This window comes from Barbatula barbatula (assembly GCF_947034865.1).
Source record: "Barbatula barbatula genome assembly, chromosome: 12".
Taxonomy (NCBI): domain Eukaryota; kingdom Metazoa; phylum Chordata; class Actinopteri; order Cypriniformes; family Nemacheilidae; genus Barbatula; species Barbatula barbatula.
In genome coordinates, this window is record NC_136775.1 from 23,322,259 (window position 1) to 23,350,221 (window position 27,963).

The 27,963-nt window shown below is 41.9% G+C and overlaps 1 protein-coding gene across 3 annotated transcripts; it reads left to right on the top strand.

The window, feature by feature from the left end:
- znf236 (zinc finger protein 236) lies at positions 1-27,937 on the top strand. 3 transcript variants are annotated; one of them, XM_079469280.1, is made up of 31 exons: positions 1-108; positions 3,856-3,983; positions 6,001-6,165; positions 6,469-6,647; positions 9,837-9,964; positions 10,117-10,289; positions 10,941-11,066; positions 11,135-11,296; positions 11,472-11,670; positions 12,156-12,428; positions 13,665-13,868; positions 14,865-14,997; positions 15,255-15,515; positions 15,938-16,071; positions 16,789-16,890; positions 17,104-17,243; positions 19,493-19,593; positions 19,817-19,968; positions 20,051-20,233; positions 20,497-20,788; positions 21,446-21,549; positions 22,650-23,063; positions 23,204-23,349; positions 23,432-23,663; positions 24,314-24,478; positions 25,234-25,374; positions 25,466-25,608; positions 25,732-25,917; positions 26,006-26,135; positions 26,699-26,896; positions 27,038-27,937. In XM_079469280.1, the coding sequence occupies exons 1-31, from the start codon at positions 57-59 to the stop codon at positions 27,202-27,204; spliced, it is 5,313 nt and encodes a 1,770-aa protein (XP_079325406.1). In that variant the 5' UTR covers positions 1-56; the 3' UTR covers positions 27,205-27,937. The 3 variants fall into 3 exon arrangements, with proteins under 3 accessions (XP_079325406.1, XP_079325407.1, XP_079325408.1); XM_079469281.1 differs by having other exon boundaries at positions 25,270-25,374; XM_079469282.1 differs by lacking the exon at positions 1-108 and adding an exon at positions 291-541.
- The last annotated feature ends 26 nt before the right edge of the window (positions 27,938-27,963 follow it).

A 27,963-nucleotide genomic window follows, 5' to 3' on the forward strand; every position in this document is an offset into this window, starting at 1 on the left:
GACGCCATTTTAAAATCCAGCTCGTTCACAGTACACCCGCTCTGAAAACTGGAACTATGCCGCGGGGCCGGCCGCGCAAACGAAGGATTAAAGCTGACAGCGAAATCGGTAAAGTCAGTTGTAATCTCAAAAATAAAACCTTCACACCGCGAGCTATGTCCTACGGTCTGTAGTGCGTGAATAAATGCAGCAGAAGTGGAGAGAAATCCACTTGAAGCGCGTGTATATAGTCCCCGGATATAGTGCTGCGTGTGTCTTTGTGCTGTTGGAAGAGCGGATCGCGGCGGAATGATATTAATAACACTGGTGTCGGTGTGTCTCGCGCTAGTGATTGTCGTTCACTCCAGTTGGTGTTTTTCTCGCATTAACTCGCGAGTCGTGTTAAATATGCGCACAGCGCTCAGTGTTGTTCGTTCTTCGTTACACCGGTCAGGCGGGCAGAACTTGTTTGGTCGTTATTTAACATTTATTTGTCAGTTTGACTGAGACACAAGATTGATTCTGGTACCTGGTGGTCATATACCGTCTCCGCGGTATCCAGGTGTGTTTCCTATAGAATATATGCAGTGCTAGTTGCTAGTTTGATGGTCTTTACCCCAGACTCGTGCTGAATGTTTACCGAATACACCTTTTATATCTATTCTTTTTTCATCTGAATGTCAATAATACTTGTACGTTGTTAATGTTGACAAAAGAAACTTGTCTTTCATAGGAAAAATATGTATTTCAATGGTTTGCTACATTTCTGTAATAATGAAATGTTGCTTTAGTCCCTGTTAATCAGAAGTGCCGAACCTCTGCTGCTTGTTTGAGGTGAACTATCCACCTTTTTCACAATATGTGACATTACCCATGATGCTTTGTGAAGGCGTGTTGGATGATGCTGAAGACTTCTGGTTTAACGCCTGATCTCATTAGTTAGGAATTACTAAATTAGCTGGAGCTCTCTTAAACGGTCGTTATATTACTTCGTGTCGTATGAAACGGCACAAGGTCTAAATGATTTCACTTAAACTTTCACCTTTATGTGCCTCACCATAAGACGTTGGACAGTGGGATGATATACATGAAACTCTGGCCCACAGTCACATATGTTGATATATCTTAAAGCCCCAGTGAAATCAAAATGATTTTTTTCCTTTTTTTAAACATAAGTTGGCCTTAAGGACATCAATAAACCGATATGCCCCTAACCACTGACAAAATTACATTTTAGAAGATATAACCATTAAAAGAAAGTCTGTTTAAAAACAATCTAGACACTCCATGACATGACGCTACACTTCAGCCACTCCTCAAAGGTCTTGTCCAATCATATGCGCTTTATGCCCGGTTTCATAAACAAGGCTTAAGTCTAGTCCAAAACTAACCCAACTGAAAATAACTCTGACATATCGTAATACGTATCAGTGCCATTGTTTTGTCATAAAATGCACAGCAGTAACGTTTTTACCTTAAGGCATTTGAATAAACGTGTCTAAATATCCTCATTTAGCTAAGCGTTTGTCCTGTCTTAAACTAAGCCTTGTCTGTGAAACTGGGCCTATGAATCGTAAGAGTCTCGCCCCCTTCACTATGAGAGCTCCTCAATTCAGTCACTTGTTCATACATTTATTATGTCCTGACTGGTGAATGACGCATAATGCACTAGATGGGAGATAGGGGATGATCCAGACAGTGTAAACATTAATGTTAAAGTCTTCATTTCGTGTCAGAGTCACGTGTGCAGTTGCATGTGAGTGCCCTAGTTCAGACACACAATAGCACAGAGCGGATCATATGCACATATCTGCACAGAAAACGAACGGTTTGGAAGTCGACGTAGAATATTGAATGTTAAGGCTCTATGAAAGAGATCGGACAGCCTTGAGGAGTAAAGGGGAAGGCAATCGCCAGTGTCATTTACTTCCGTAGCATTACACATTTCGCATGTATGTATATTTAATATGCACAGTACACAGACATATATAGTATGTAAACACAAACTCTTATTCTGGATGCGTTTAATCGTTTGATTATGTAATGTATGTATTTAAGGGCTCAGCTGTGTCCTAGTGGTTAGAGCTTTGGGCTTGTGATCAGAAGGTTGGAGTCTCAGTGTCAGCAGGTCACGACTGAAGTGACCCCTGATCGTTCTGCAGTAATGTCCCACTGTAAAAAACTACTTGTAAGTCGCTTTGGATAAAAGCGTCTGTCAAATGAATAAATGTAAGTGTATCTTTAGACGTGTGTAAGCATTGTAGCTCTATAAATAAAGTCACCTCAAAAGCCACAAACTGAACATTATGATTTCATTGTGCTGAGAACTTTTACTCTGGATGCGATGAATCGTTTGAATCATTGGAAAATATATGTAAAGAGTGTATTTTGCAGAGCGGCAACCTTCCGGTCTCTCTCTTAAAACCAACACGAAAGTGACTTAAACTGCAATTCATTGTCCCATATTTAAATACCCAACTTTATAGCAGAGAAAAACATGTGTGAAGGGTCAATTATTTATATCTCATCCATTTCAACTATATAAAGCCTTAAAATTCTGTATAATTAAGGGAGTGTCCACTTGAGTGACAAGTGGTTTCACCAACCAGGCACCTCAGCTCCACCCACATCCCGCCTTATTTCCCTTTTTTTATTGAAATCACGGACGTAACACACAGTTTCTGCCAATCTCATATTGATGCGTGAGTAGAGCTGTACGATTTGGGGAAAATATATAATTGCGATTAAATTTTTTGATATTTAATGTTTCTAAATCAAGCTTCAACTGAATATTTTTCAAAAGTGTGCTGCACCGTATGGGTATAGTTACCCTGCTGGAAAAAACAATGAAAAGCATTAGAGAAATTCTAATTGTTTCCATTAAAACCGTTACAAAATTCAAATTATTGATACAGGAATTACTGTTGTTCTATTGTTTGCCAGCTGTCAGATTACACCACACCAATAGAATCCAAACACCAGTGTACACTTATAGTACAATCATTATAACCCTTTCATTCATAAAATGTTCTATTGCATTAGTCAATTGTTAAAAATGGTATAAATAGGTTACACCGTCTGATTTAGGCATATTTGGGATTTTAAAAACAATTAGAATATTTGCTGAATGTTTCACTTTGTCCAAATTAAATGATAGATAGAATTGACATTTGTTTGAAATGCAGAGCCAGGCAGGAGTTAACACAGTGTGCGCACATGTGTCAAGCTTCATCCACATATTGCTAGATGCCCTTGTGGAGAAATGCAATTTTCATTGTGACAAAGCAGCTGTACAAGAAAACATTGACTATAAGTAAAACATAAAAGGCTATTTAAGTTAAAACACAGGTCAAATATCAGACACACAATAAATTCCTATATGCAGTGTTAATGAAATAAGACTATCAAATTCTAGCAGCCCCCCCGGCCAGGCAAAACTCCATTGGAGGAGAAATAAACCTCAGAGGGAAACCAGGCCTGACCAGGGGATATCCGTATAACGGAGACGCGGGAGTATAACATACTGTATGTGCGTCAAATTTAAAGGGCGGCGAGTACGACAGTCTGACTGAGATGTGGGAGACACGCAACACAGGGCAGAGACGTGCGAGTAATCCCACTCTCTCTCGCTTTCTGTTTTTTTATGACTACCGTTTATAAACTGAATGAGACTGGTGTAATGAGGTGAGGATCATGGCGTAAGACAGTATTTCCACTGTTCCATGCATTCTGAACCATATAGCACGATCAAGTGTTGTCATCTGCAGCACAGCAGAAACTGAAACCATTTTCACATGCGATGATTGAACTGTTGTTTATCCTTGTCACACTGATTGTGTTTCTTTTGTGTATTTCTTTCATATATGATGCCTGCAGAAGGAGGTGAGGAGGCTGGTGAGGAGATCCAGAAACATGTGGAGCACAAATGTAATACTTGTTCCCAGAGCTTTCCCACAGAAAGTCAACTCCAGAGGCATCTGCGAGACCATGAAGTCAATGATAAGGTAAGACATAAAGCACCTCACCATTGACCTCTTCCGTATGAATGAAGATCGGCAGTAGTGCTGCCCCCTTACAGTCAACTATTTGTTATTTGATAAAAAGAACCTTATTCAAACATATTTAATTTGTGGATTGTCTGCTCATCCTTTCAAAAGCATATACACACCAAGTTAGTCGCTTTGCATAGCAGTTTGCTCTAACACTACCGTTACCTTTGATAAAGGGATGCTATTATGAGCGTATTTAAAAGTTTATTTGTCCAAGGGTGAAAGAGTAACATGGTGGCGAAAAAATGAGGAATGTAATCCCACGTTTGGCAGATCTGCTAAGCACATGCATCCCTTCCATGTCTCCGCCATCAGTGCCCTTCTTCCTAAAGGCAGCTACATCGGCTTCATTCAATGCGGACAAACTTGGCCTCCTGCGACCTTCCAAAATAGGACTGGGCAATAAAACCATAATGTATTGACGATACACCTTAAATAGAAAAAATGTTCGCTCCAAACTTAACATGCATTACATTTTGTTGCATAACAACCCACGCTCCATCACTAAATCATAAACAGACTTTTATTTTCCTAGACAGTTCAAAAGTTTTTTACAACCAGCCTGCATCTGTAACCTGTAAGTTTGAGTTTCCCTTTTACTGAGAGATTGTTACATGTGCTGCAATGTTCATTGGATGACTGCGTGCACGTCCATGCAGTGCGACACACATTCACGTCCACTTTTTAACAGCGTATATATCGCTGACATCTTTGACATCACACACATTGCACATCATCTTCACCAACGTTTATTATTTGCGTGCATTTTAATGTTGTGCCTGTTTAAACTTTCAAGTGATTTGACTCACAGATGTTGTTCTGAAATATAAACGTATTGCGCACATCCAACATGCACGCACATTACAGTGAACAAAGTTTTCTTTTGGGTCTTATAAGTCATTTAGCTTTAAAATGCACACAGGATTACGTGAAAAACACACAAGGTGCACATAAACACAGTGGCTTATGTTGTAAGTTCATATTAACAGTTGATGTGTATTAGGCTATCAGTGCGATAGCACTACATCTTAAAGTGACAGTAACCTAATGCGCAAGCTGAAACTTTTTGTTTTAACATTACGACACCAACTCAATCCAGACTGACTTTATTTAAGCTTTAAAAGTTCACGTCGTATTAGTATGACAGATTCAAACAAATGAGAAGAGTGTTATATGGTATCATAACATTATATCATATGATACATTTTTCAGCTGTATCGCCCAGCCCAGGGGTCGGCATCCTCTGCGACAAAAAGAGCCATTTTAGCCCTCTCCCACCAAATACAATTTGTCTGGAGCCACAAAATATACGTATGGTGACTTTAAATGACTGCAACACAGGTTATGCAAGGTAGTAGTTACCCAGTTGCACCACTAGGTGGGTAGTGCGATTTTTACTGTATTTACATATCAGCAGTTTACATATTTTTGTCATTGGCAATAAGTGGGAGTGTTGCGGTTTCAGTTAGACTTGGACTTTAGTTAGGCTTTTTTACTTGAACCTTTGTTTTAGCTGCATTTGATAAGCAGCCGCAAGAGACTCTCCGCATACGGACATCATGTGTAAACATTATGAAAAGTGTGCTAGCCAGACAGGATTTAAACTATGCCGGCTAAAGACCTAACAGTTTGGTTTAAAGACGAAAAACATAGCATCACTATTCCATTTCTAACACACACATACAGTGTTCGGCGCTCTCACATCTGTCAAAGCAGCTCTCTTCACTGCTCTCTCTATGTTTTATCTGTCATCTCCGCTTGCGCTCATATGCACATTGCATGCACTTATTTCATCTTTTCTAATGAAATTTACCCAGCCATGTCAAAAGTGGATTCAATAGACGGATTTCAGCAGCAGGTGTAAATGTGTATGTGCACTTGTCATCTTTACATAAATGTGTTGTGGGTGCAGTTCCATATCGTGAGATGCTGTCTTTGATGAAACCTGTTCTTCGTTTCTTTCTGGCTGTAGCCGTATCGGTGCGACCAGTGTCCAGCTTCATATAATGTGGAGTACAATCTTGGCCTCCATAAATCCACTCACACCTCCAGTGAACCCAAGTGCCCAGTATGCCATAAGAAGTTCTCCAGAGTGGCCAGTCTGAAAGCACATGTCATGGTTCATGAGAAAGAGGAGGTTAGACAACTTCCTATTCATATTTTAACGTATTGCTTTAGGAAAACATTTCTCTTGTTATGTTTAAGCTGCAAGCTGTAACCTTTTTCGGTCATCCGACCTTCTTATGACAAAGATGAGTGCGTAATGTAGCCTGAAAGTTTGTTTTGAACAGAGGTGGCGATAGAGAACCACAGTTACTGATTGCAGCTTTAAACGCTCATTTGATCTGGAAATAACCTGATAACTCTAATCGAAGATTTGAACGATTCTTTCATTCTCTCTCGCCTTCCCTTCAGTAATGTTTTTCTTCTGTGTTGTCAGAATTTCCTGTGCTCTGAGTGTGGAGATGAGTTCATCCTGCAGAGTCAGCTGTCTCTGCACCTGGAGGAACATCGCCAAGAACTCAATGGAACAAAGTTCTACACCTGCAAAACCTGCTGTAAAGAGTTCACAGCCCACAACCAGCTGAAGGAGCACTTGAAAAGTCATATCAAGATCAGGTGAGGTCACGCTGGGACCGAACAGTCCATGCGATTGTCTGTGGCTTATTGAAGGAATAGTTCAAAAGAAATGAATGATTCACCCAGATGTTATTCCCAGTCTCTAATTTTATGAAACGGGGCTGCATTTCCAGATAATGATGGATCTTTGCGCTCAAGAGTGTTTTCTGTGAGCAATTTTGCGAATGTTTGTCATCGTTTCATGTGCGTTTCCCAAAAATGATGCACTACATCAGCCAAAAATGAAAATTCTGTCATCATTTCCTCTCCTTCAAGTTGATCCAAATGTGTATAAATGTGTCTGTTCTGATAAACACACAGAAAGATATTATGAAGAATGCTTATAACCAGACAGATCTCAACACCCATTGACTCCCACAGAAGGAAAAACTACTTTATCATTTGGTTTGTTCTGTTGAACACAATCAGTGGTGGACGAAGTACACAAACCCATGTACTTGAGTAAAAGTAGAGATACCCAAGGTAAAATATCACTCAAGTAAAAGTAGAAGTGCTGCCTTCACTTGAGTAAAAGTACTAAAGTATTTTCCTTCAAATGTACTCAAGTATCCAAGTACTATGATTATTTTTATGGCTATAATGTCCTATTATCATTTTTGTCACAAGGCTCATGCTTAACTCTATATGAAGACTTTAATGTCACTCTTGGCACACCAATCTATTAATAAAATGACATTCATTAGTCAGACAGACACTGATGTCTATTTACATTTTCATAAGCCCAAAACCTTGAAGCCAAACAATTTCCTTTAGAAGAAAATTAAATAACAGGACTTGAGAGCAGTTTCGGTTTAACATTTATTTGTAACAGTAATCCAAGTTTTTTTTTAAACTTAAACTTGCAATGGAACAAAAGGATCGTAAAAACAAATAAGTACTAATCTAAGTGGATTCACTGAAGCGTATTACAGCACATTCTCGCTAAGTAATTAGACATTTCTCCAACTTGAATTCTTGAAAGCAGACTGTTGGTTATGTAAGTATCTAACCCATCTTTATTCCTGATAAATGAGACAGGTGTATTCCTCCTCTCTCATTCTTTTCACTCAGAGAAGGCACTTAAAAATGAAAGACTCGTTCTTCTTTTCAACAATTTCAAAAAATTGCAAAAGGCCATGGGAAGCTAGATTCGGTAGTTTCTTCCATGATTTAACTTATAAAGACATTGGCAGTCAAAATGTTATGCTGTTGCAGACAGTTGCACTGAATCTGATGTGATGTTGAATCGTGTGTTCACGCTAAGTACACCAAGGCGACAACAGGGGCAAAACAGGTTAAAAACTTAGCGCGCGATGTACTGTGATTTTCAAATAACTAGTGAATCATACACGTTTTTAGTTTTCTCTCCGGGTGAAAGAAAAATATGTTATACGTTATTCCATACAGTATTAACTCGCGGAGCGTACTGACGCGTGTGGCCAGGAGTAAAAGCGCTCTGAAACGTTTTCGAGACGGATTAGAATCTGATGACGCAAACCACTCAATGAAACTAAACTAAGTGTAGTTCAGCTGATTGTTGAGACCACATTTGTCAGAGCTTTACTCCTCCAAACGGAGAAGGTCACTGGCAGCCTTGCTCAAGTTCGCTGTTTTAAATGTTAGACGTTCGTCAATCGCGATCGCAACCCAGTGTGACATTCTCTGTCTTCCCGGCGTGTCTACACCGCAGCAAATTGAAGCTCAGCAAAGCAAATGCAAACTTCTTCTGGTAACACTTTGGGCAACCAGAGGCATTTCAACAGGCCTTGGACCTGCTGCCCCAAGAATCTCAGTCCAACAAGAGGCTAGTTAGATCACATCACACCTCAAACAAGACGGAGAGCTGTTTCTGTATGTTTGAGTGGTGGAAGATGAGACGGCAAAGTCAAAAACCTTCGAATAACAAGACCATTTTGTTTTATTTTCTATTTAATAGAAATACAAAGTTATTTAAAAATATTTATATTTATTAAATTCTTTTATTTTAAGTTAAACCCCCTTTTTAAACGTTCCAAACATATCATAAAGAAAAGAACATTATACTTGTAATATAATACTAATATATAATAACATATACATATATCGTGGCCAAAAATATTGGGAGTGGCATTTTGTGTTTTACAAAGTTTGCTGCTTCTGTATTTGTAGATTATTTTCCACATGTTTCTATTGTATACTGGACAACAATGATAAGCATATCTTACGTTTTAAATGCGTTTATTGACAAAAAATAATATATGCAAAGAGTCAATATTAACAGTGTTGGGCTTTGTTTCTCATAACCTCTGTGATTCGCTGGATACTAGTGCTGCTTATCTGCTTATCCACTCGCTTTCTGAGGATTGACTACAGGTTCTCTAGATTTGATTGACACCCGGGGTGTTGCTTTTCTTTTTTGCAATTATTAAATATGGATCAGATCCCTATTCATAATAATCTATAAACAATGTGAATGAACACCAAAACTACTTTATCAGGAACTACAAAAACAACATTTATGTCACTCCAAATACTTTTGGCCATGACTGTAATATTCGTATAAACATAATATGACAAAATCGGCGCATCTTTAATGTTCAAACACACATTACACAAGCATTTAAAAAACATCAATAAATAAATCCTGAATCTTTGAGTCCGGTGACGTGAGTGATAATGAGCTTCAGCTCGTGATTTTCATCTCTCATGGAGGAGATCGGGAGCATAAAAGGACGAGCGGCAGGAGGTTGCGACGAGAGAGGACCAGGCCTGGACTTTATATTGTGGTTTTGTACGGCCGGCAGTCGACCGCGAGGGAGCTTTCGTTTAATTGTTTGTTTATTTTTTTAAGATTGTTTTAAGTTCGCCAGGTCCCGCCTCCTTCCTTCCTTTTATTGAAACTTGTTACAGTACTTCAGAGACTGAGGGCAGTGTGGTTTCATTTGTTTAATGGTTGCTCCTGAAGCGGCTTGTCAGGTGGTCCCGAGGAAGGGAACACTGTTTGAAAATGGCTTGCTTAAGTTTTTTACTATATTAAAGGAGTCAGATATTGTGAACTGTAGGGTGTGTGTGTGTATATATATAACATTCTTCCATGACCTGGCCATATTCTTTATGGGTTTAGTAAATGTTTTGTTTTAATATGGGGTGAATTTAGAGTGGTAGTCTGTGCCCAACTCTGAATGTTTTTATCTTATCCACCTCTTCAAGGCCTATTATATCAAGTTCAAGGAACTACAAAAACATTGATCGGAGAGGATTCAAGAACATTTGCCAGCACTGTGGGAAGACGTTTAAGAAACCCAGTCAGCTTGTTCGACACACACGCATTCACACAGGTAAACAGGCATACACACAATGTTAAACCTTTCTGTTGAAATGAGTGATGTCACCTGCGGTATTCTTTTGTGATTGTGTTGTCGTGTTGATTTAAGCGATGTTTTATATAAACGGCTTTAGAAGGGTATGACCGTATGTGCGTGCTGTACAGGTGAGAGGCCCTACATGTGCACTCACTGCGGAAAGGCCTTCAACCAGAAGGTAGTGCTGGAGACACACATGGTGCGACACACCGGAGCAAAGCCTCACATGTGTTTGTTGTGTCCTGCCACCTTCTCTCAGAAGGGAAATCTGCACTCTCATATTCAGCGAGTTCACTCTCAGGTAACAGCATGTGCTTTATTCATCTGGTTCTCTCTTATACACACATTAACTCGTCATCTGTACAAGGCTTTGTGCGTACTGCTAATGTTAGCTGCTTTGACCTGTCATCTCTCTTTGCACGTTGTGTTCGTCTAGGTAAGTTGCAGATGTTGCCCCTGCAAGTTGTCATTAGATATATTAGCGTCTTTCATTTGCTTATGTTTTTTAAATGCCGTGCTGTAGGCCGGTTTATGTCACTTCTAAGGTCCTAATTCAGATGCGAAAGCAACCGGAAAACGATGACAGGAGAAAAATGTGTATTTGGTGAACGACAGACCTTGTTACTGGTTCCCAGTGTTGCGTATTAGCTAGCTAAAAGCGGCAAACGGTGCTGCTAACTTTCAGTCGCTTGAAAGTAGCTTGGATACATTTTAAACAGTGTGGCTTTTCCAGCAGTGACATTTGATGACAGTTAAAGACATACATTCAAACAAATGCTTAGGTAAGTCTGTAGAATACGTTTTCCAATGACATCATGTTAAAACCATCGTACCACTCACTTGGGTCATTTTATTTGGACAACCAAAAAAATGAATGAAAAGTTGAATAGTTTATTGATATTTAATATACCACAGACGGCATTTTGTTGACTGTGAATCTCTCTGTTTTCAGGCAGCCGGTGTTCCGCTGTTTCCCTGTATGGACTGTAGTTGTGTCTATAAAAAGCTTGGAAGCCTCAATGCTCACATCAGCAAAATGCACATATCAGTGATGGAAGTGGAGGAGCCAGCAGCACAGGTGACGATGTCCTCCTGTAAAGAGCGCAGTGTATCTTTAGAAGTGTGATGCTGATGCTCTGTTCTCAGAAGGGGGACGCAGGTGTTGGTCAGGGTGCAGAGGGGACGGAGGGTGTGACGGATGTGATCCAGCAGCTGCTAGAGCTGTCTGACCATGTGGCGGCAGACGGCGCTCAGGCCCCTCCCACTGGACAGACAATCGAGACAAGCATCAACCAGGACATCCTCCAGGTAACTATTAAACTTATAAGCTTCAGTGATGTCATGTGATGATAGATACAACTGTGGCTATGACTTGAAAAAATCCTATGGATCCAAAGTTTCTCACTAGATCTCTCTTCATCTGGAAATCCTATTCTATACTCTTTTCAACACTTCCCACCAATGAAAGTGTGTTTTTCCTCAGCAAGCTCTGGAAAACAGTGGACTGACTGAGATTCCAGTCAAGCCTGAAGCTCAGAGTAGCACCGGACAGCAGAGCGATGCTGCGTGTCTGACCGCCACTTCAGCAGATGATGGACCAGCCACCGCAAAAATACTCATGACGGACACTGTTGTGAAAAAGGAGAGGAGAAGCATCATCAAGAAGCCTCCACAGATGCTAGGTTAACAAAACCACAATAACATTGTTCTTATTGACCTTTATCTAGATGACCAGGGCTGGGTTAAGAAAGGTTTACACCTCACACACCACACCAAAAATCCTCCCCACCATGGCTTCAGCTTCTCGGTGACGTACTCCCCATTCATTCCTAATTTGGCACATCAGTGTTTTTAAGTTACGAACTTTTTCATTCGTTTCAGAACTTATTTACACCTGGTCACTTCATGGGTTTTGTCAAAACCGCTGCATTTACACTTGGCCACATAAATGCGTCTCAGCTGACCGGATATTAATATTTCTGCCGAATTGAAATGACAGACACTGTTGTTTAGCTTTATTTAGACAGTCGTGTCTAAAAAGACATGAAAAACTCTGATCGTAACGCTTTACAATATAATAATATTACATCCGATGTTCTGTCGGCTAGGTGTTGATAAGGTGTCTCCATGCAGGATCGTTGATTGTTTCTTTTGCATTTGTTGTCAGGTACCATCAGGCAGGAGAATGGTGTGAGATGGCATGGCTGTCCATACTGCTCCAAAGAGTTCAAGAAACCCAGTGATCTGGCGCGTCATATCCGCATTCACACTCATGAGAAACCCTACAAGTGCAAGCAGTGCTTCCGTGCATTTGCTGTCAAGAGCACTCTGACGGCACACATGAAGATCCACACGGGCATCAAAGCCTTTGAGTGTCAGTACTGCATGAAATGCTTCTCCACGTCTGGGAGCATGAAAGTTCATCAGCGTCTACACACGGGTGAGTACCAGTGCTCTTTCTGTCACGTGCAACAGTTCATTTGAAGAAACGTTTTACCCTGTGCTTGGCCCATGTGTTGTTGGGTGCTTTCTGAAAAAATTAAAGGGGTCTAAAAACGAAACAAATCTAGTCAATAGCCGAGTTTCCATCCAAGCTTGCAAATTTAGCTTGTGCACAAAATTGGAATATCGCATAAAACATTTGAGAATAAGCACAGTTTATTTAAAAATGACCATAATACCATTTCTGATGCTGTGTAAGATCACTACTCTGTTACTCTGTCAGGTTACGCCGTCTCAAAGTGCAGTTACATGACTTTTGGGGTTTATATCTAAACCTAAACTGCTGCGTAAAGCATGTGACCCACGGATTAACTGTACTTTTATTTACCATAGAGTAAAAGATAGTTTTAGCGCACGCACACTCTGAACGCTCTCTCCAGTATCTGGACGAGTACCATATTTAAGCACATTCTTGCGTAGCCTATATCTTACGAAACCATTGAAGTTAACAAGTAATGTTGTGTTGGGTCAAAGCGCAAATGAGATGATCCTTGCACAAAAGCGCAAGAATGCCACTCAAAGCGGGCTGAACAGACGCATTTTATATTTTTCAATTGCAATAAGCAATTCACAAAGTCTCACATCGGGATTGCGATTCGATTTCGATTAATCTCTCAGCCCTAGAAAGGAAACGGTATGAGCGCAAACATGTCATAAATGATGCGACCGTTTATATTTCTCATTTAGATCCACATAAATATCTAAAGCACACATGGTTATTATGTGCAGGTGTTTGTCACCACGGTCAAAACTACTCAAGATATTAGGTTAGTCAAACATGATACAGCGCTGTCTGTAACGATCGGCTTTATGATAATAAATTACGCAAGTCTGAAAGCATAACGAGCCGTTTACTCTCATATCGCTCTCGCATGACTATGATATCAGAAGTGCGCACTTAAGAGAGAGACACACTTAATAAGCCACGAAATGAACACTACGATGGATTCCAATGCACTGAGAGAGATCGCTTTGTTTGTTTACTTCAAAGCAGTCGCATGTAATGGGTGCGGATGGTAAAGTACAATGTGACACAGGCCCGCGGGGGAGTGGGGAAGGGGGACAACCGCGCTCGGGTACAATTGAGAGCAACCAGACTAAATGTCAGGCTGCTTAAGGTTGTGTGTGAGAAGCACTCGTCGCACATCATCAATGTTTTTCTTCCTTTGCCCAGGTTTGCGGCCTTTTCCTTGCCCCCATTGTGAAAAGTACTTCCGTACGTCAGGCCACAGGAAAACACACATTGCCTCTCATTTCAAGAGCATACACCACAAAAAGCACAAATACCCACGAAAGCCTCACAAAAGCAGATTGTCCAGAAGTAATCTCCCTCTGCCTGATATTCCTCTGCAGGAGCCAATACTCATCACAGACATGGGTAAGAAACATACACGTGTTTGTTTGCTCTTTTAAGCTGCAATCTGTTACTTTTTACTTTAAAAACAGTTCAAGTCCATAAATAAATCTCTGTCTGCGCACCTACTCTAAATCACAGCGATCTGCTTATAACGTCATATGAGTCGGCACACCGGAGATGCCCATATAAATCCAAAGGGTTACAATATTTTGATAACTTTGCAACTTCTCGCCAACTAGCAGTCAGTCAAGTATCTCTGTCACACTTCATCCTAACAGTCTACTAATCCTCGTATTAGTGTTAGTTGACATCTACTTGCAAGTCAGTATAATGTCTAAAGTAGACTATCAAAATAGTGTCATGGCAAACATTACGGATTGTAGCTTTAATAAATTGAATGTCACAAAGTTCGTTTTTCTGTTTTCTTCAGTCAAAAGTAGTGAAGGAGGCACATGGAGGCTTGGCCTGCTAAACAAGAATAGCATTATGGGTAACACTTTACAATAAGGTGCTTATTTGTTAACATTTCGATTATGCGTTAGCTAACAAGGAACAATACTAATACAGCATTTATTAATGTTAACTTCATCATGGTCTAACATGAATAACTGTATTGATATAAACTAACATTGGCAGGGATGAAGAAATACTTAAAAACTCAATTGTTCATTGTTAGCTGTTGTGAGCTAATGCATTTACTAATGTTAACTTATAGCACTTTATTGCATTATGAGTGAAATACTGTTCTGGTTTAAAGCAGGTGTCAAATCATGCAAGTTCTGCTTACTGTCACTGCTTAAAACTTGACATTCCCCTTACTAAGGACTTCTTTCCCGTTTAGTACTGCTATAAAGAAGGCGAAAGACAGTCATAACTAAATTGGTTCTGAACAGTAAAGCTACCCATTGAGAAAAGTCTTCCAGGTTTTTCAGCATCTTCGGCGCAATGTCAATATAAATTCTACATGCAAACGTGTCACTGGCGAGGTGTAATGGATCATTGGGTTATTGATCGCAGGCCTCCTGCAGAACCAGAACTCACGGGCCGCCCTGCAGCAGTATCTGGACATCGTGGAGAACGAGCGGCCATATAAGTGTGGATTCTGCAGCAAAGCTTACAAGAAGTCAAGCCACCTTAAACAGCATATCAGGTGAAAGTTACCACACAACATAATACAAATATACACGTTTGGCAAAATCTCTATTTCAAACAAAACTAGAGACAGAACGAGTCGTGCTACAGAAAGTCAAAAGAATGTTACTGAAATAAATAAATGACTTCTGGAAAACCAAACCTACTTATGAACATTCTGCCATCCCTTCCTTTCTTAAGCTTGACACAGCTGAGATTTTGATCAAATATGTTGTCTGCGTGTAAAGGGAACTCATGATTTTCTTTGTCCAGCAGGTCACACACGGGAGAGCGGCCGTACAAGTGTCTGCAGTGCAGTAAGGGCTTCGCGTCCTCGGGCGTCCTGAAAGCTCACATCCGCACCCACTCCGGCCTCAAAGCCTTCAAGTGTCTGCTGTGTGATACCACATTCACCACCAGCGGCAGCCTGCGACGTCACATGACCACGCACAGCGACATACGACCCTACATGTGCCCGTACTGCCAGAAGACCTTCAAATCCTCCCCCAACTGCAGAAAGCACATGAAAACACACAGGTGAAAAGAGATGGTTTGAGTTGTTCCCAATCCGTACAAATGTCTTTGTTCTGATAATATTTTGAAGAAACCTTATAACCAGACAGATCTTAGTCCCCGTTAGTCAGAAGTGCCCCAGAACTGTCTGCTGTCCTACGTTCTTCAAAATGTCTTCATTGTGTTCAACAGAACAAACCAAATGATAAAGTAGTTTTTCCTTCTATGGGAGTCAATGGGTGTTGAGATCTGTCTGGTTATAAGCATTCTTCATAATATCTTTCTGTGTGTTTATCAGAACAGACACATTTGGATCAACTGGAAGTAGAGGAAATGATGAAAGAAGGTTCACTTTAAACCTGTTCGTCATATTGCCTGAGCATTGCACAAATCTAAATGTTTTTTCTGTAGACTCACTGTCAGCGTGTCATGTGGTTTGTCTTCAGATACGAGTTGGCTCAACAGCTGCAGCAGCAGCCGAGCTCGAGTGACATGCAGCCCGCGGCCGCAGACTCCCAGAGCATGCTGGAGGTGGTGGGAGACGGCCAGCAGGTGGAGGAGGACGCGCTTCAGGACCCGGGTGAGGAATCTCCTATAGTATATAGTGCACCGTATGGGGTGTCCACCATTTGATGGTGGTAAACAACTCATTCCCCACATTGGTTCACTACTTTTTACCCACAATGCATTCTGATTTTGAGTGTATATCCGAGGTACACTCGCTCACTCATATGTCCCATGATACAATGCGAATCACCCGTCTGATCAGAATCAGCTTGAGGAGAGTGACCGTTAATGACATGAATGTACGTTTATACACTTGTCTTTGTTCTTGTTGACAGTTAATTTCTACAGATGAAATGAATGTTATTTAAAAAATATGAAGTAACCTTACCTACCGTGATCAATGTAATAGTAAATAAACATGGCACACATATCTTTTTTTCTCTTAATTAAAACTAATACAATAAAGTGATAAGTAATGTAAAAATGAACTTTACCATTTTGGAAACCAACCCAGGTGCGACAGGACTGTCAGACGCAGGATAGATTACCTCAGTGTCCCAAATCATTTACCCATTTTCATTCACTTCTTCCACATAAAGTGGACTATTTAGCATTCGCTACAAAGGGAATAGTGAACGAGTGAGTGAATTCAGACGCAGCTGTTAGCATTACTGAACTTGCATTTGTGCTAACACACCAGGATGCATTTGGTGGTACGTGTTTGTTTGCGGTCACTCATTGACTTGAAGCTATGTTTGATGTCAGCTGTGTCTAATGTTTTTATCTCCAGAATCATTTGTGAGCGCCCAGCATGCCCTTCCCCAGCACATGAGTCAGTATGAGACACCAGCGCTGCCTCAGCCGGCCTATGAGCAGTCAGCACTCGCTCCAGGTAACACACACTCTCTCTCTTCTCCACACAAACACACGGGAGGCCAAACTTTGATGAAGCGCTCCATCTCAATAGTGTGAAAGCGTGAGTGTGGTTGCACTTGATCTCCAGCTAGAGTAAGCTGTGTGGCGCCTCTGTCGTGTTCTACGAATGCTGATCTAATGAAAGCAGTGCTTGTGTGTTATTGAATTGTGGATTTGTTCTCTTTCGCAGGTTTCACTATAGCTGAAGGATTTACCCAGCAGGGTCATTTCTCTACAGTTCAACAGCTTCAGGACTCAAGCACACTTGAGTCTCAGGCACTGACCTCCAGCTACCAGCCTCCCAACCTACTGCACGTCACACACTCTGAGGTACACACACCGCCTCAAACCCACTGCACTCCACGTGGTCTATCTATATGTGTGTGATCTATAAAGTCCGCTGGTTCTGCTGCTGCTGTAAATCGAAGGTTTCCGGGAACAGTCACGCTTTTTGGTGTTCTGTCCGCGAAAGGAAATGTCCCTGTTTTACAGCACGTCCAAAACAACCAAAAAACACACTGACAAAACCTGATCAACAAATCCTGCGGCGCGTCAGAGCAACCATGTAGTGATTATTTATCACCACACAGAATTTCCACCACAGATCTAGTGATTCCCACACATACGTTGGTGAAAGTACGCAGCGATATATACAAATCCATAGCAATTACACTGACAACATTTGCAGAAATGAGTCACCATGAAATCAAACAGGAACATTTTACGGGGCCCTATTCTCAGGATCTAAGCTTGTGGTTTAAAGCGCACGGCGCAGGTTCACTCTGGGTGTGTCCGAATCTACTTTTGCTAGTTTGACGGCAGAAAAACGGTCCACGTGCCCGGGCACATGGTCTAAACGGGTTGTCCTGATTCTCTCAATGATTTTTCTTATCGTAACGTGCAATACACCAATCAGAGTGTCATCTTCCATTCCCTTTAAGCGCCATGACGGATTCGCTATTTACACGGAGGAATTGATAAGAGCAACACTTCTCCAGAGAGGAAACGCATCTGCTCGTGCGAGAGGTTAAAGTGCACAGGCAGACCGTCTACAGGACAAGCCAGAACTGTATCTTTATGTCCACAATAATAATGTTTAACATTGTAATTCATTCGTATAAATATTTGTCATTATTGTGTTGTTCTGCGTGTCCCTCTGTGTGTAATAAGCAGAAGGCAGGAGCGCTGTGCACCCGCCTATAGGCGCATATTCCTAACACACTCTTTAAATAACTACACAAAAATTGTGCCGCTGACTTTAGACTTTAGAGCAGTCTGTCTTCAGTTCCTCAAAACGCTGTTGTCATGCAAATGAACAGCCAAAGCGCATAAAGTGTTCTGTTTTTTTTTTTTTAAAGGGTCTTGTGTAAAAAGCTTCTCATGGTGCTTTTCCACTGCATATTACTGCACGGTACGGCACGGTACAGCTCACTTTTGGACGGTTTTCCACTGGGTACAGTACCGAGGACCTTATTTTAGTAAAGCAAAGTGAGCTGAAGTGAGCTGTACCGAGCAGAGTTGTACTAAACCTGATGGTCCCATGCAGTTTAAATGTGCCATTAGTGAGCACAGAAACAATGACCTTGTACCCCTTTGATCTCTCCCAGTTTAATAAAAGGGATGCTGCGTCCCAATTCACCTGCTTATACTATGCTCTACAGTATGTACTGTTTGTGTTAGGGAAAAGTCAATACATTATGCACACACTGGGACATACTAACAGGAAGTGGAAGTGGCCGTTGTGGCTTAGACAATAACTGTCACACACATCAAAATACAGCTCGTCTTTGCATTAAAGTATTTCTTCATTCATTCTGAATTGTGGGCCGTTAGAGTCTTCATCTTTCTGCACTTCCCATATTTAGTAGTAGAGGACATCCGGGAACCTTTTTCGACATTCTTGATTTGGGACATACTAATTCTACTTTTAAGGAACACTATTAAGGACGGATAGCATGCGGATTGGGACGCAGCAGCAGAATCCCTTTATACTTGCAGAGATTGTTCACACAAAACGAAAGTGCTGTCATCATTTACTCAAGTTATTCCAAACCTGTACAAATGTCTTTGTTCTGATGAACACAAAGAAGGATATCAACTGACATTTGTGGGGCATCTCCCACAGTTCTAGTTTCTCTGTTTCTCACATTCTTCTTTGTGTTCAACCCAATATATATGGTCACGCTTCAGTATAGGGGGCAGTTCTTGCTAAATTACCACTTTTCCCCAAACAACTCTTAATTTGTTGCATATTAATAGTTAGTACTTAGGTTTAGGTATTAGGTAGGATTAGGGATGTAGAGTACGGCCATGCAGACTATGTGCTTTCTAAGCACTAATAAACAGCCAATGTGCTAATAATAGGCATGCTAGTCTATAATGACAATTGCCCCTATAGAGTAAAGTGTTACACAATATATTTCTGGAGGTTTGGAACAACTGAGCAAAATCATTTTCATCTTTGAGTGAACTATCACTTTAATTGATGACAGTTTTGAATATTGGCTGTAAGTGAAATGAAATCCTATGATCCAGACAGTCACTTGTTCATGTGTGTCTCTCTGTCTGTGTGCCGTTAGACGAGTGCTTTACTGCAGGAGGCGACTCAAAGTGAGATACAGCTGGCCATCCAGACACAAGACTTCCAGAACGAGGACGAGAACAACAAGAGGGTCTATCAGTAAGAGTCAGATCTAATAAGTGTCTTGCAGGGGACAGCGTGAAAAAGATTCATAATGTCATTAATATATGAAACATCAGCTGTATTTCTGAAACCCTGCTTTTGGATCATGTTGTCTCTTCTGGTCAATGACACATTGCATCGAGACGTGTTTTTCACTTGTGTCAGGGTTACGATCTCACTTGCCGATGTTTTGTAGTAGTTGTTGGTTGGATTTTTCTAGGTGCAATATGTGTGATAAGAGTTTTAAGAAGTCCAGTCACCTGAAGCAGCACGTGCGCTCTCACACCGGAGAGAAACCGTACCGCTGTCATCTCTGTGGGAGGAGCTTCGTGTCCGCTGGAGTGCTCAAATCGCACCTGAACACGCACACAGGTGTGAACCAGACACACAGACCGTTTCAGGATGCGTACTCGAACCCTTTTACACCGTTCTACCCTCGCTCTTCCCCTCTCAGGATTAAAGGCGTACAAATGTAACGTTTGCGAAGCCTCCTTCACCACCAACGGCAGTCTGAACCGACACATGATCATTCATCTGAACACGAAGCTCTTCAAGTGTAGCATGTGCGAGGAGACCTTCCGTACGGTCATGCTGCGCAGGAAACACATGAAGCTCCTGCACACTGTGGGGTCCAGAGGTAACGCCCATCACTCATCAAATACACACTTCATCTGTCCTGCAGAATAATAAAAACATCCCCCCTAAACATGGTTTCCGAGTACCACCAATAATATAAAAAGGATTTTCACTCATGAAATGTAATACTTCTATAATGATAATAGTAACATTGTATACCTCTACATTCCGGACACTATATACCGGCATGCAAACATTTATCAGTGCGTGTCACAGACAGGACCATAAAACTACATCCCATTGACATGTCATTGATGTGCACAGTTCTGGAGGCCGATGAGGACGGCGAGGACGATGATGGTTCAGATCGCTCCGGGTTAAAGAGAAGTCGCACCGGCATCATCACATTAACAGAAGAACAGACGGCGGAGCTGGCGAAGAGAGACCCCGGGGACGAGGCATCCCTATCAGAGAAGGTTCTTGCCCAGACAGCCGCTGAACGAGATCGAATCAGTGAAGTCAAAGATAAATGTGTGGAGCTCAACCTGGAGCCCAAATTTGCCAACCGCTGTCAGTACTGCCCAAAGAGTTTCAGGAAGCCCAGTGACCTGGTGAGGTAATCATTTCACTGCCTGATTTACTGGGACTACACCAGCGTGTGGAGGTCAGCCAATGGTAGCAGACCTTGTTTACATACAGGAAGAGACAGTTCAACCCTTTGTAGAGTAGTAATGTCAGGCAGGTCATGAAAAACTCCATTTAGTTGAATCTTTTAGTCAATGATATGTCTGTCTGAAGCTGCGTACACGAGGAGAATGGAACAGTGGCTAGAAAACTAAAGGAATAAAGAACAAACAAATGAAAAAGAGTTTCACTTTTGAAAACTGCCAGAAGTATTGTAGTAAGAAAGAGTGAGAGAGACTTTGGATGAATTTGGGACGATCATCACACTATTGACCCCTTGGATTAAAGTCATTGTCAAACTTTTTTGTTGTAAGTGTGCATTGATTTGCGGCCCTCCAAATAATGACTTATAATCTTACATGTAGTATTTTACTGATCAATTTCATAAAATACCACAAAATCTGTTCCCACTCCGTGATCCCTCATGGGCCCCCCAGGGAACCTCAGCCCACTGGTTTAGACAGGATAGATAGATTGAGTGTTCTTCATGAGGTGGGAGAGTTTTGTGTTGAAGTTCACCAGTCTCTAGTGTGCTGCAGTGCTACAGGAGTGATGACGATTGGTGTGTCCTGTCTTGTGCTGTTTCCAGACATATCCGAATTCACACGGGCGAAAAACCGTACAAGTGTGATGAGTGTGGCAAGAGTTTCACTGTGAAATCCACGCTGGACTGTCATGTAAAGACACACTCAGGTGAGGCAGTTCTTGCACTATAGTGTATAATGCAACTTTTTAGCAAACATTTCAAGGGATAGTTCACCCTTAAATGAAAAATCTTTCATCATTATTCACCCTCTTGTCATTTCCAACCTGTATGACTTTCTTTCTTTTGCAGAACACAACAGAAGATCATTTGAAGAATGTCAGTACCAACCAGACAATAGGTTCGGTTACCGACATTCTTCAAAACATTTTTTGTATTCTGCAGAAGATATTAAGTCATTCAGGTTTAAAATGACAAACCGTGTGGGTAAATGAAGACATTTCCGGCTGAACTATCACTCTTTACCTTGTCTAACGGCTCTTGTGCTGAATGCTGTTCTAAGGGACTGATGGGCAATAAAAACCAGAGGCGTCATTCCGAAGTATACAAACACTGCACGAGTGCGTTTGTGAGCACTGGAAGTCATTTTCACCAGTCTGATCAAACATGACACTGTAAACATCAATAACAGCTTTAACTTGGCAAATGCTCACGTATAAGCGGGATAATCTATGGCTAGCTGTGCTTTAAAGGATTTGAATGCATGACATGGAGGCCAAGAACATTTACATTTACATTTATTCATTTGGCAGACGCTTTTATCCAAAGCGACTTACAAGTAGTTTTATACAGTGACACATTACTGCAGAGCAATCAGAGGTAAGGTGTCTTGCTCAAGGGCCCTTCAGTCATGACCTGCTGACACTGAGATTAGAACCTGCAACCTTCTGATCACAAGCCCAACGCTCTAACCATTAGGCCACAGCTGACCCCGACCACAGCAAGAACCACTCGACCGGCGAGTTACTCCCTTAAGTTACATTTACGAAGAGTGTTATTAATACAAGCTAACTTCATCGTGAGAATGTATTATTATTTTCCTTCAAAGTATATTGCTATAAACACAATTTTTATACAAACTGTAAAAGCGTGTCTTGACATGCACATTGTCTTTTGGTTCAGTTTAATTCGTAACACTATATTAAACATCTGAACCTTTAAAGCCAAATGTTGTCATCCTACTGCAACAACAGTGTCCAGATGAACACATTAGCTCACTCTCCCTGTGGACTGCTGTGTGTGTGCGCAGGTCAGAAGCTGTTTAGCTGTCACATGTGCAACACGTCCTTCTCCACCAAAGGCAGTCTGAAGGTCCACATGCGCTTACACACGGGCTCCAAACCCTTCAAGTGCCCTCTCTGTGACCTTCGCTTCCGTACGTCCGGCCACCGCAAGACCCACATTGAGTGTCACGTCCGACCCTCTGACCGCAAGGCCAAGCATCGCTCGAGCACCGATCCGCAGGGAGGAGCGGATGACCACAGTGCTTCTCGGGAACAGCATCCCGCCGCAGACGCACAGCCTTCCTTGGGATTATTACAGACCACCAGCACAGATCCTAACATCTACATCCACGGAAACCCAGTGCTCACGGGCCAGTATGACTCGAGCCTGCTACAGCAAGGGCTGGTGGGACAGGCCATACTGCCTGCCACTGTTTCAGGTACTTCTAGACACTCTTGTGTCTTTTAATCCAAGATCCACATGTGAACGAGGGGGGTAAATAAAAAGGGCAATTCCTTTTGTTTAGCAGATTATTTCAACTTTAGTTTTCTGCTCATGTTTGTTTGTTTGTTGACCCAGCCGGGGGCGATCTGACTGTCTCTCTGACGGAGGGTCTTGCTACACTGGAAGGAATTCACTTGCAGCTCACGTCGGCCAATCTGGTGTGTCCAAACATGCAGATCTCTGGGATTGACCCCAGCAACATCAACAACATCACGCTGCAGGTGACCGAGCGTCTCCGCACCGAGAGAGCTTGTGACGTGTGAACATGCATTGAGAGTTTGTTGTTTTTGTGTCTCTGTTCAGATCGACCCCAGTATTTTACAGCAGACGCTGCAGCAGAGTACTTTGCTGTCTCACTCTCTTGTGGCTGACTCTGCTTTGAACCCGCACGCGACCGCTCATCTCATGCCCACCGGAGACGCTTCGGTTCCTGCTAATGTGGTGATCCACCCGCTGAGCGGACTCTCACTGCAGCCGACCACCACCTCCGCCAGCGTCACCATAAGCAGCCTGACAAACCAGCACGACAACACTGGTCTCTCTCTCTCTCTCTCTCTCTCACACACCACTGATTCATTCTCTACAAGTCCCCCCAAAAAATGAACATAAAGCCTTATTGAGATGTTTAGAAGTCAAACCATCATTAGATCCTCTGTATGTATGATAACACCAATTCTACATATTGGAAAATGTACTAAAACTATTCAAAAATGTCTGTTAATTGATCAAATATCGTCCTAAATATTAGTTAAAATATTGTTGCGTTAATAATATTAAAACTCAAAAGAAAAGCTGATTTAAGATATTTCAAAGATACAATAACAAAACGAATACATATGAAATATTAGTTCAGGCAGTATACAGATGTTTGACTCAAAGTTCAGAATCTCAAGCAAAATAATTTTATGGATAAAATGGATCAAGCGCTGCAAATGCAATGCAAAATTATTTGTTTATTAAACTGTTTTATTTGACCAAAACAAAAGCAATTGCATATACAGTGTAGCATTCACATATAATATATCGTTGTTGTCCTTCTGAAACCTCATATACTTTAATATACTTTTATAATTTCCACAATCCGACATTAAGGTCCATAATTATCAATATAAGCCAGAAGCTCCTGTGATGTGTTGTTTTTGGAGATGTGTAACTCTGTTTTGTGTGTCCTGTCCCTTTCTCAAGAGCTTTCACACGTGTCCGGCAGTGTTGCAGGTCTTGTAAGTGGTGTCAACAATGCTCCTGAAATCACACTGACCATCAATAACTCCAGTCTGACACAAGCTTTAACTCAGAACAGCGCCGCTACGTCCACCAGTGACACACAAGAGATCACACTAACCATAGCAGGTACACACACACACACACACACTAACAGCACATCATGAGTTAAAGCTTTGCCACGATAGGACGATAAAGTGTCATTGTAAATTCAAGCAGAGGAACAATATGGTCCAGATTACTTTCATTCTAATTGATTAAGATTAATGATTAAACATTCACAGCCACATTTAAATGTGAACCTGCAGCGAGATTTGAGAATAAACATAATGTTACCATCTGTTAAAGAGATATTTCTGTCATCATTTCCTCTCCTTCGAGTTGATCCAAAAGTGTATAAATGTCTCTGTTCTGATGAACACACAGAAAGCTATTTGGACTATAGATCGATATTTGAGGAATTGATGACAGAATTGTCATTTTTGGGTCCTTTGTAACATATACCATGGTAAACTTTAAACAAATACAGCAGTGTTTCTCAATTCCAGTCTTTGCACTTTGAACCGGCATGTTTTCGATGTCTCTCTATATAAAACACCTGAATGAACTCACCAGCTTGTTCACTACAGCAGACATCTCCAACATTAGGCTTGTTTGACGAGAGCAATCCGAGAGGACGCTTGCTTTTGAAGTCTATTCTAGGAGGGGACTGATGAGTTGATTTTTGATATACGAGAGATCTAAAACATCCTGGAAGGGGCCTGGAGTTGAGAAATAGGATAATAATAAAGTATCGCAAACGCGACACCACGGTTCCGATGGTGAAAGTGACAACTAAGGCACATGTATGAAAGGAATGTGTTTGTTGAACTGTACATTTGAAGGTCAGGAGCTTTTACCCCAGCACTGCCCCTCTTCAGCTCCAGACATGAACTCTGGCATCAGACTGACTTCAGACAGCAGCTGTCTGACACTGAACACCGAACACCTCCTTCCCCACAGTCCTCCGGCCTCGGCCTTGAGCGGTGAGTCGTATATCAGATCTGATCAGTGCATCCGGTATGACCCGTCTTCTTCTGTATGCTCGGGAGGCATCTGATTCTGTCTTCTCATCAGTCAGCGCTCTGGCACCCAGCACCTCCCTATCATCTCACGGCCTGGTGATGTCGTCGGCGGGCGTGGCCAGTGACGGCAGCGTGACTCTGACTCTGGCGGACCCGCGGATGCTGGATACGGTCTCTCTGAACCTGAACACACAGGTAGCTCCACAAACACAAGCTCTGATGAAGTCTGATCTGATTGGTTTGTCATTGACCTCCTACAGGTCCAGTCCAGTTATACTGTCTGTGCGTATACTGTACGTATTTGTGTGTGTGATGCAGATGTCGATCGGCCAGTCAGAGGAGAAGGATGCAGACACGCAGCAGAAACATCAGTGTTATTACTGCAGCGAGACGCTGCTCACGGCAAACGCTCTGAGACGACACTGCAGACAGGTGCATGGAAAAGACCGCTGTCACGTCTGCCGCGTCTGCAAAAAAGCCTTCAAGCGAGCTACACACCTGAAGGTACACACGAGGAGCTCGCCTCTCTGACCTGTAAACGCAAGTGTGGTGTGATGTCGACTTGTGTCAAATCTGTCTCCTCTCCTATAAGGAACACGAGTATGTCCACAACAAGCGTCCCAAAGCGAACTCTCAGAAAGCCAAAGTCTTCAAATGCCCCAGCTGTGATAAAGCTTTTGCCAAACCCAGTCAGCTGGAGAGACACATTCGCACACACACAGGTAATTCACACGCTTTCTGTCACACCTCAGAGATGGATTACTGACCGGGGTGCTTGACTAGCATGAGAATGAAATTATCATGGCAACACATTTTTAATCTGATCTTTAACTTATTCAATTAAATTGAACTTGATAATTACATTACAGCACATTTAAAAAGCATTTTCTGCATGTTTAGCTGGATGATTTGATGCATCACGGGCGCATTTAATGGTGAGATTGGCGATACATTAAATACGTGTATTTGACGGTTAATTAAAGACGTGTGTTTCACACGTCTTCATTTGTGTCGTTGTTGATTTTTCGCTGTGTAGCTAATTTTAGACTTATGAACACCCTGTACGGATGATTCTTAGCGTAGTGCAGGCATTTGACACAGAGCGAGAGCGCTTTCAAAATTCATTATCGTCTTAACTTTCACTTTCTATAACTGTGAATGCGCAGCTGAGGGAAAGAACGGCAAAATTGTGGGAGGGGCCCCGGGGTCATAATCCATCCCTGGTCACACCCCTCGTATCTGGACATCAACAGACACATTCACTGGCATGTTGGCTTGGTTTCAGGAGAACGGCCCTTCAAGTGTTCGCTGTGTGACAAAGCGTTCAATCAGAAGAGCGCGCTACATGTTCACAGGGTGAAGCATACGGGCGAGAAACCCTACCGCTGCGAGGTCTGCACCATCGGCTTCACTCAGAAGAGCAACATGAAGCTGCACATGAAGAGATCGCACGGTTACGGGGCGTCCGGTGACAAACCCATGGGTATGTCAGTACTGATCAATTCACCAATTACACGAGGAGAAACAGTGCATGCAGCAGATGTATCCTATATAAGCAGCCGTTGAAACTTTGCAGATATGTGAGCCGCTGTCAGTTATAGTTCTTTCTTTCTTTCTTTCTCAGCCAAACCACAGGAAGTAGAGGTGGTGTTGGAACACGACTCCGAGTCCGACTTCCAGCAGGATCCGGCCCCGGCGGGCAGAGGGAGTCAGTCAGGTTTGGATCTGGAGGAGGTCGTGCCCGAGTCTTCAGGAGACTGGCAGTGTCCCATGCCCACAGTTTTCCCATGAGCACCCGACCTCCTGCTGCTGGCTTTTATCTTTGCCAAGGAATGGGACACGCTCGCCACAAATCCTACATGTATTTATGTGAATGTACAGACCGATGAACTTAGCTCTTGTATATACTCCTCGTTGCTTTAGAAAAGCCCTGACAAATTGTTCATCCGTGAGCAGTTTTTATTTTTTTAAGTTTTCATTTTCAATCGAAAAGTAAGATTGTGTAATTGCATTTTGTAAAAAGATTGATCAATTCCTGCAGTACTGAAAATACCATCTGCTGTGGTCAGTGGAGTGTTTTCTTATGACGCATTGATTTTGGCGACTGTGACACCATGCAGCGCTCCCGTTGTGAATGATTTAACCTGCTAATATGGTTCAGAAATGAGAAACACGCCTGAAGAATAACGGTTCTGCTTTGTGTAGTGAAGACCCTCAGCACATGCAGATACAAACTGTACGATCAGCGATATGTACGTGTGATCTTGAGACGCCGCTTGTGTTGAATAGCGTTCAGATGTAAGATACATGACACTTTTTTACGTTGGGATTATATTAGTCGTTTTTTGCTATTTATATAGTGTGAAGAGACTTATGCTGGATGCAGTATTTTCTAGGCTAATGCATCTAGTAGTGGTGTGGATATACTATTGTATATTTGTTTTATTTTTGCTGGCATCCACTTTTGGCAGGATTGTTTTGTAATATGCAGAATTATTTAATAAATGTTTTGGTTACAAATGTTTATTCATTGCGAATTTAGATTCTCTT

What these genes read in the sequence shown, in the direction of transcription:
- znf236 (XM_079469280.1), top strand. Translation starts at nt 57, where the DNA reads ATGCCGCGGGGCCGGCCGCGCAAACGAAGGATTAAAGCTGACAGCGAA. An exon ending in TAAAGCTGACAGCGAAATCG is followed by an intron (nt 109 to 3,855) that starts GTAAAGTCAGTT and finishes TGATGCCTGCAG; the next exon opens with AAGGAGGTGAGGAGGCTGGT. An exon ending in TCATGTAAAGACACACTCAG is followed by an intron (nt 21,550 to 22,649) that starts GTGAGGCAGTTC and finishes GTGTGTGCGCAG; the next exon opens with GTCAGAAGCTGTTTAGCTGT.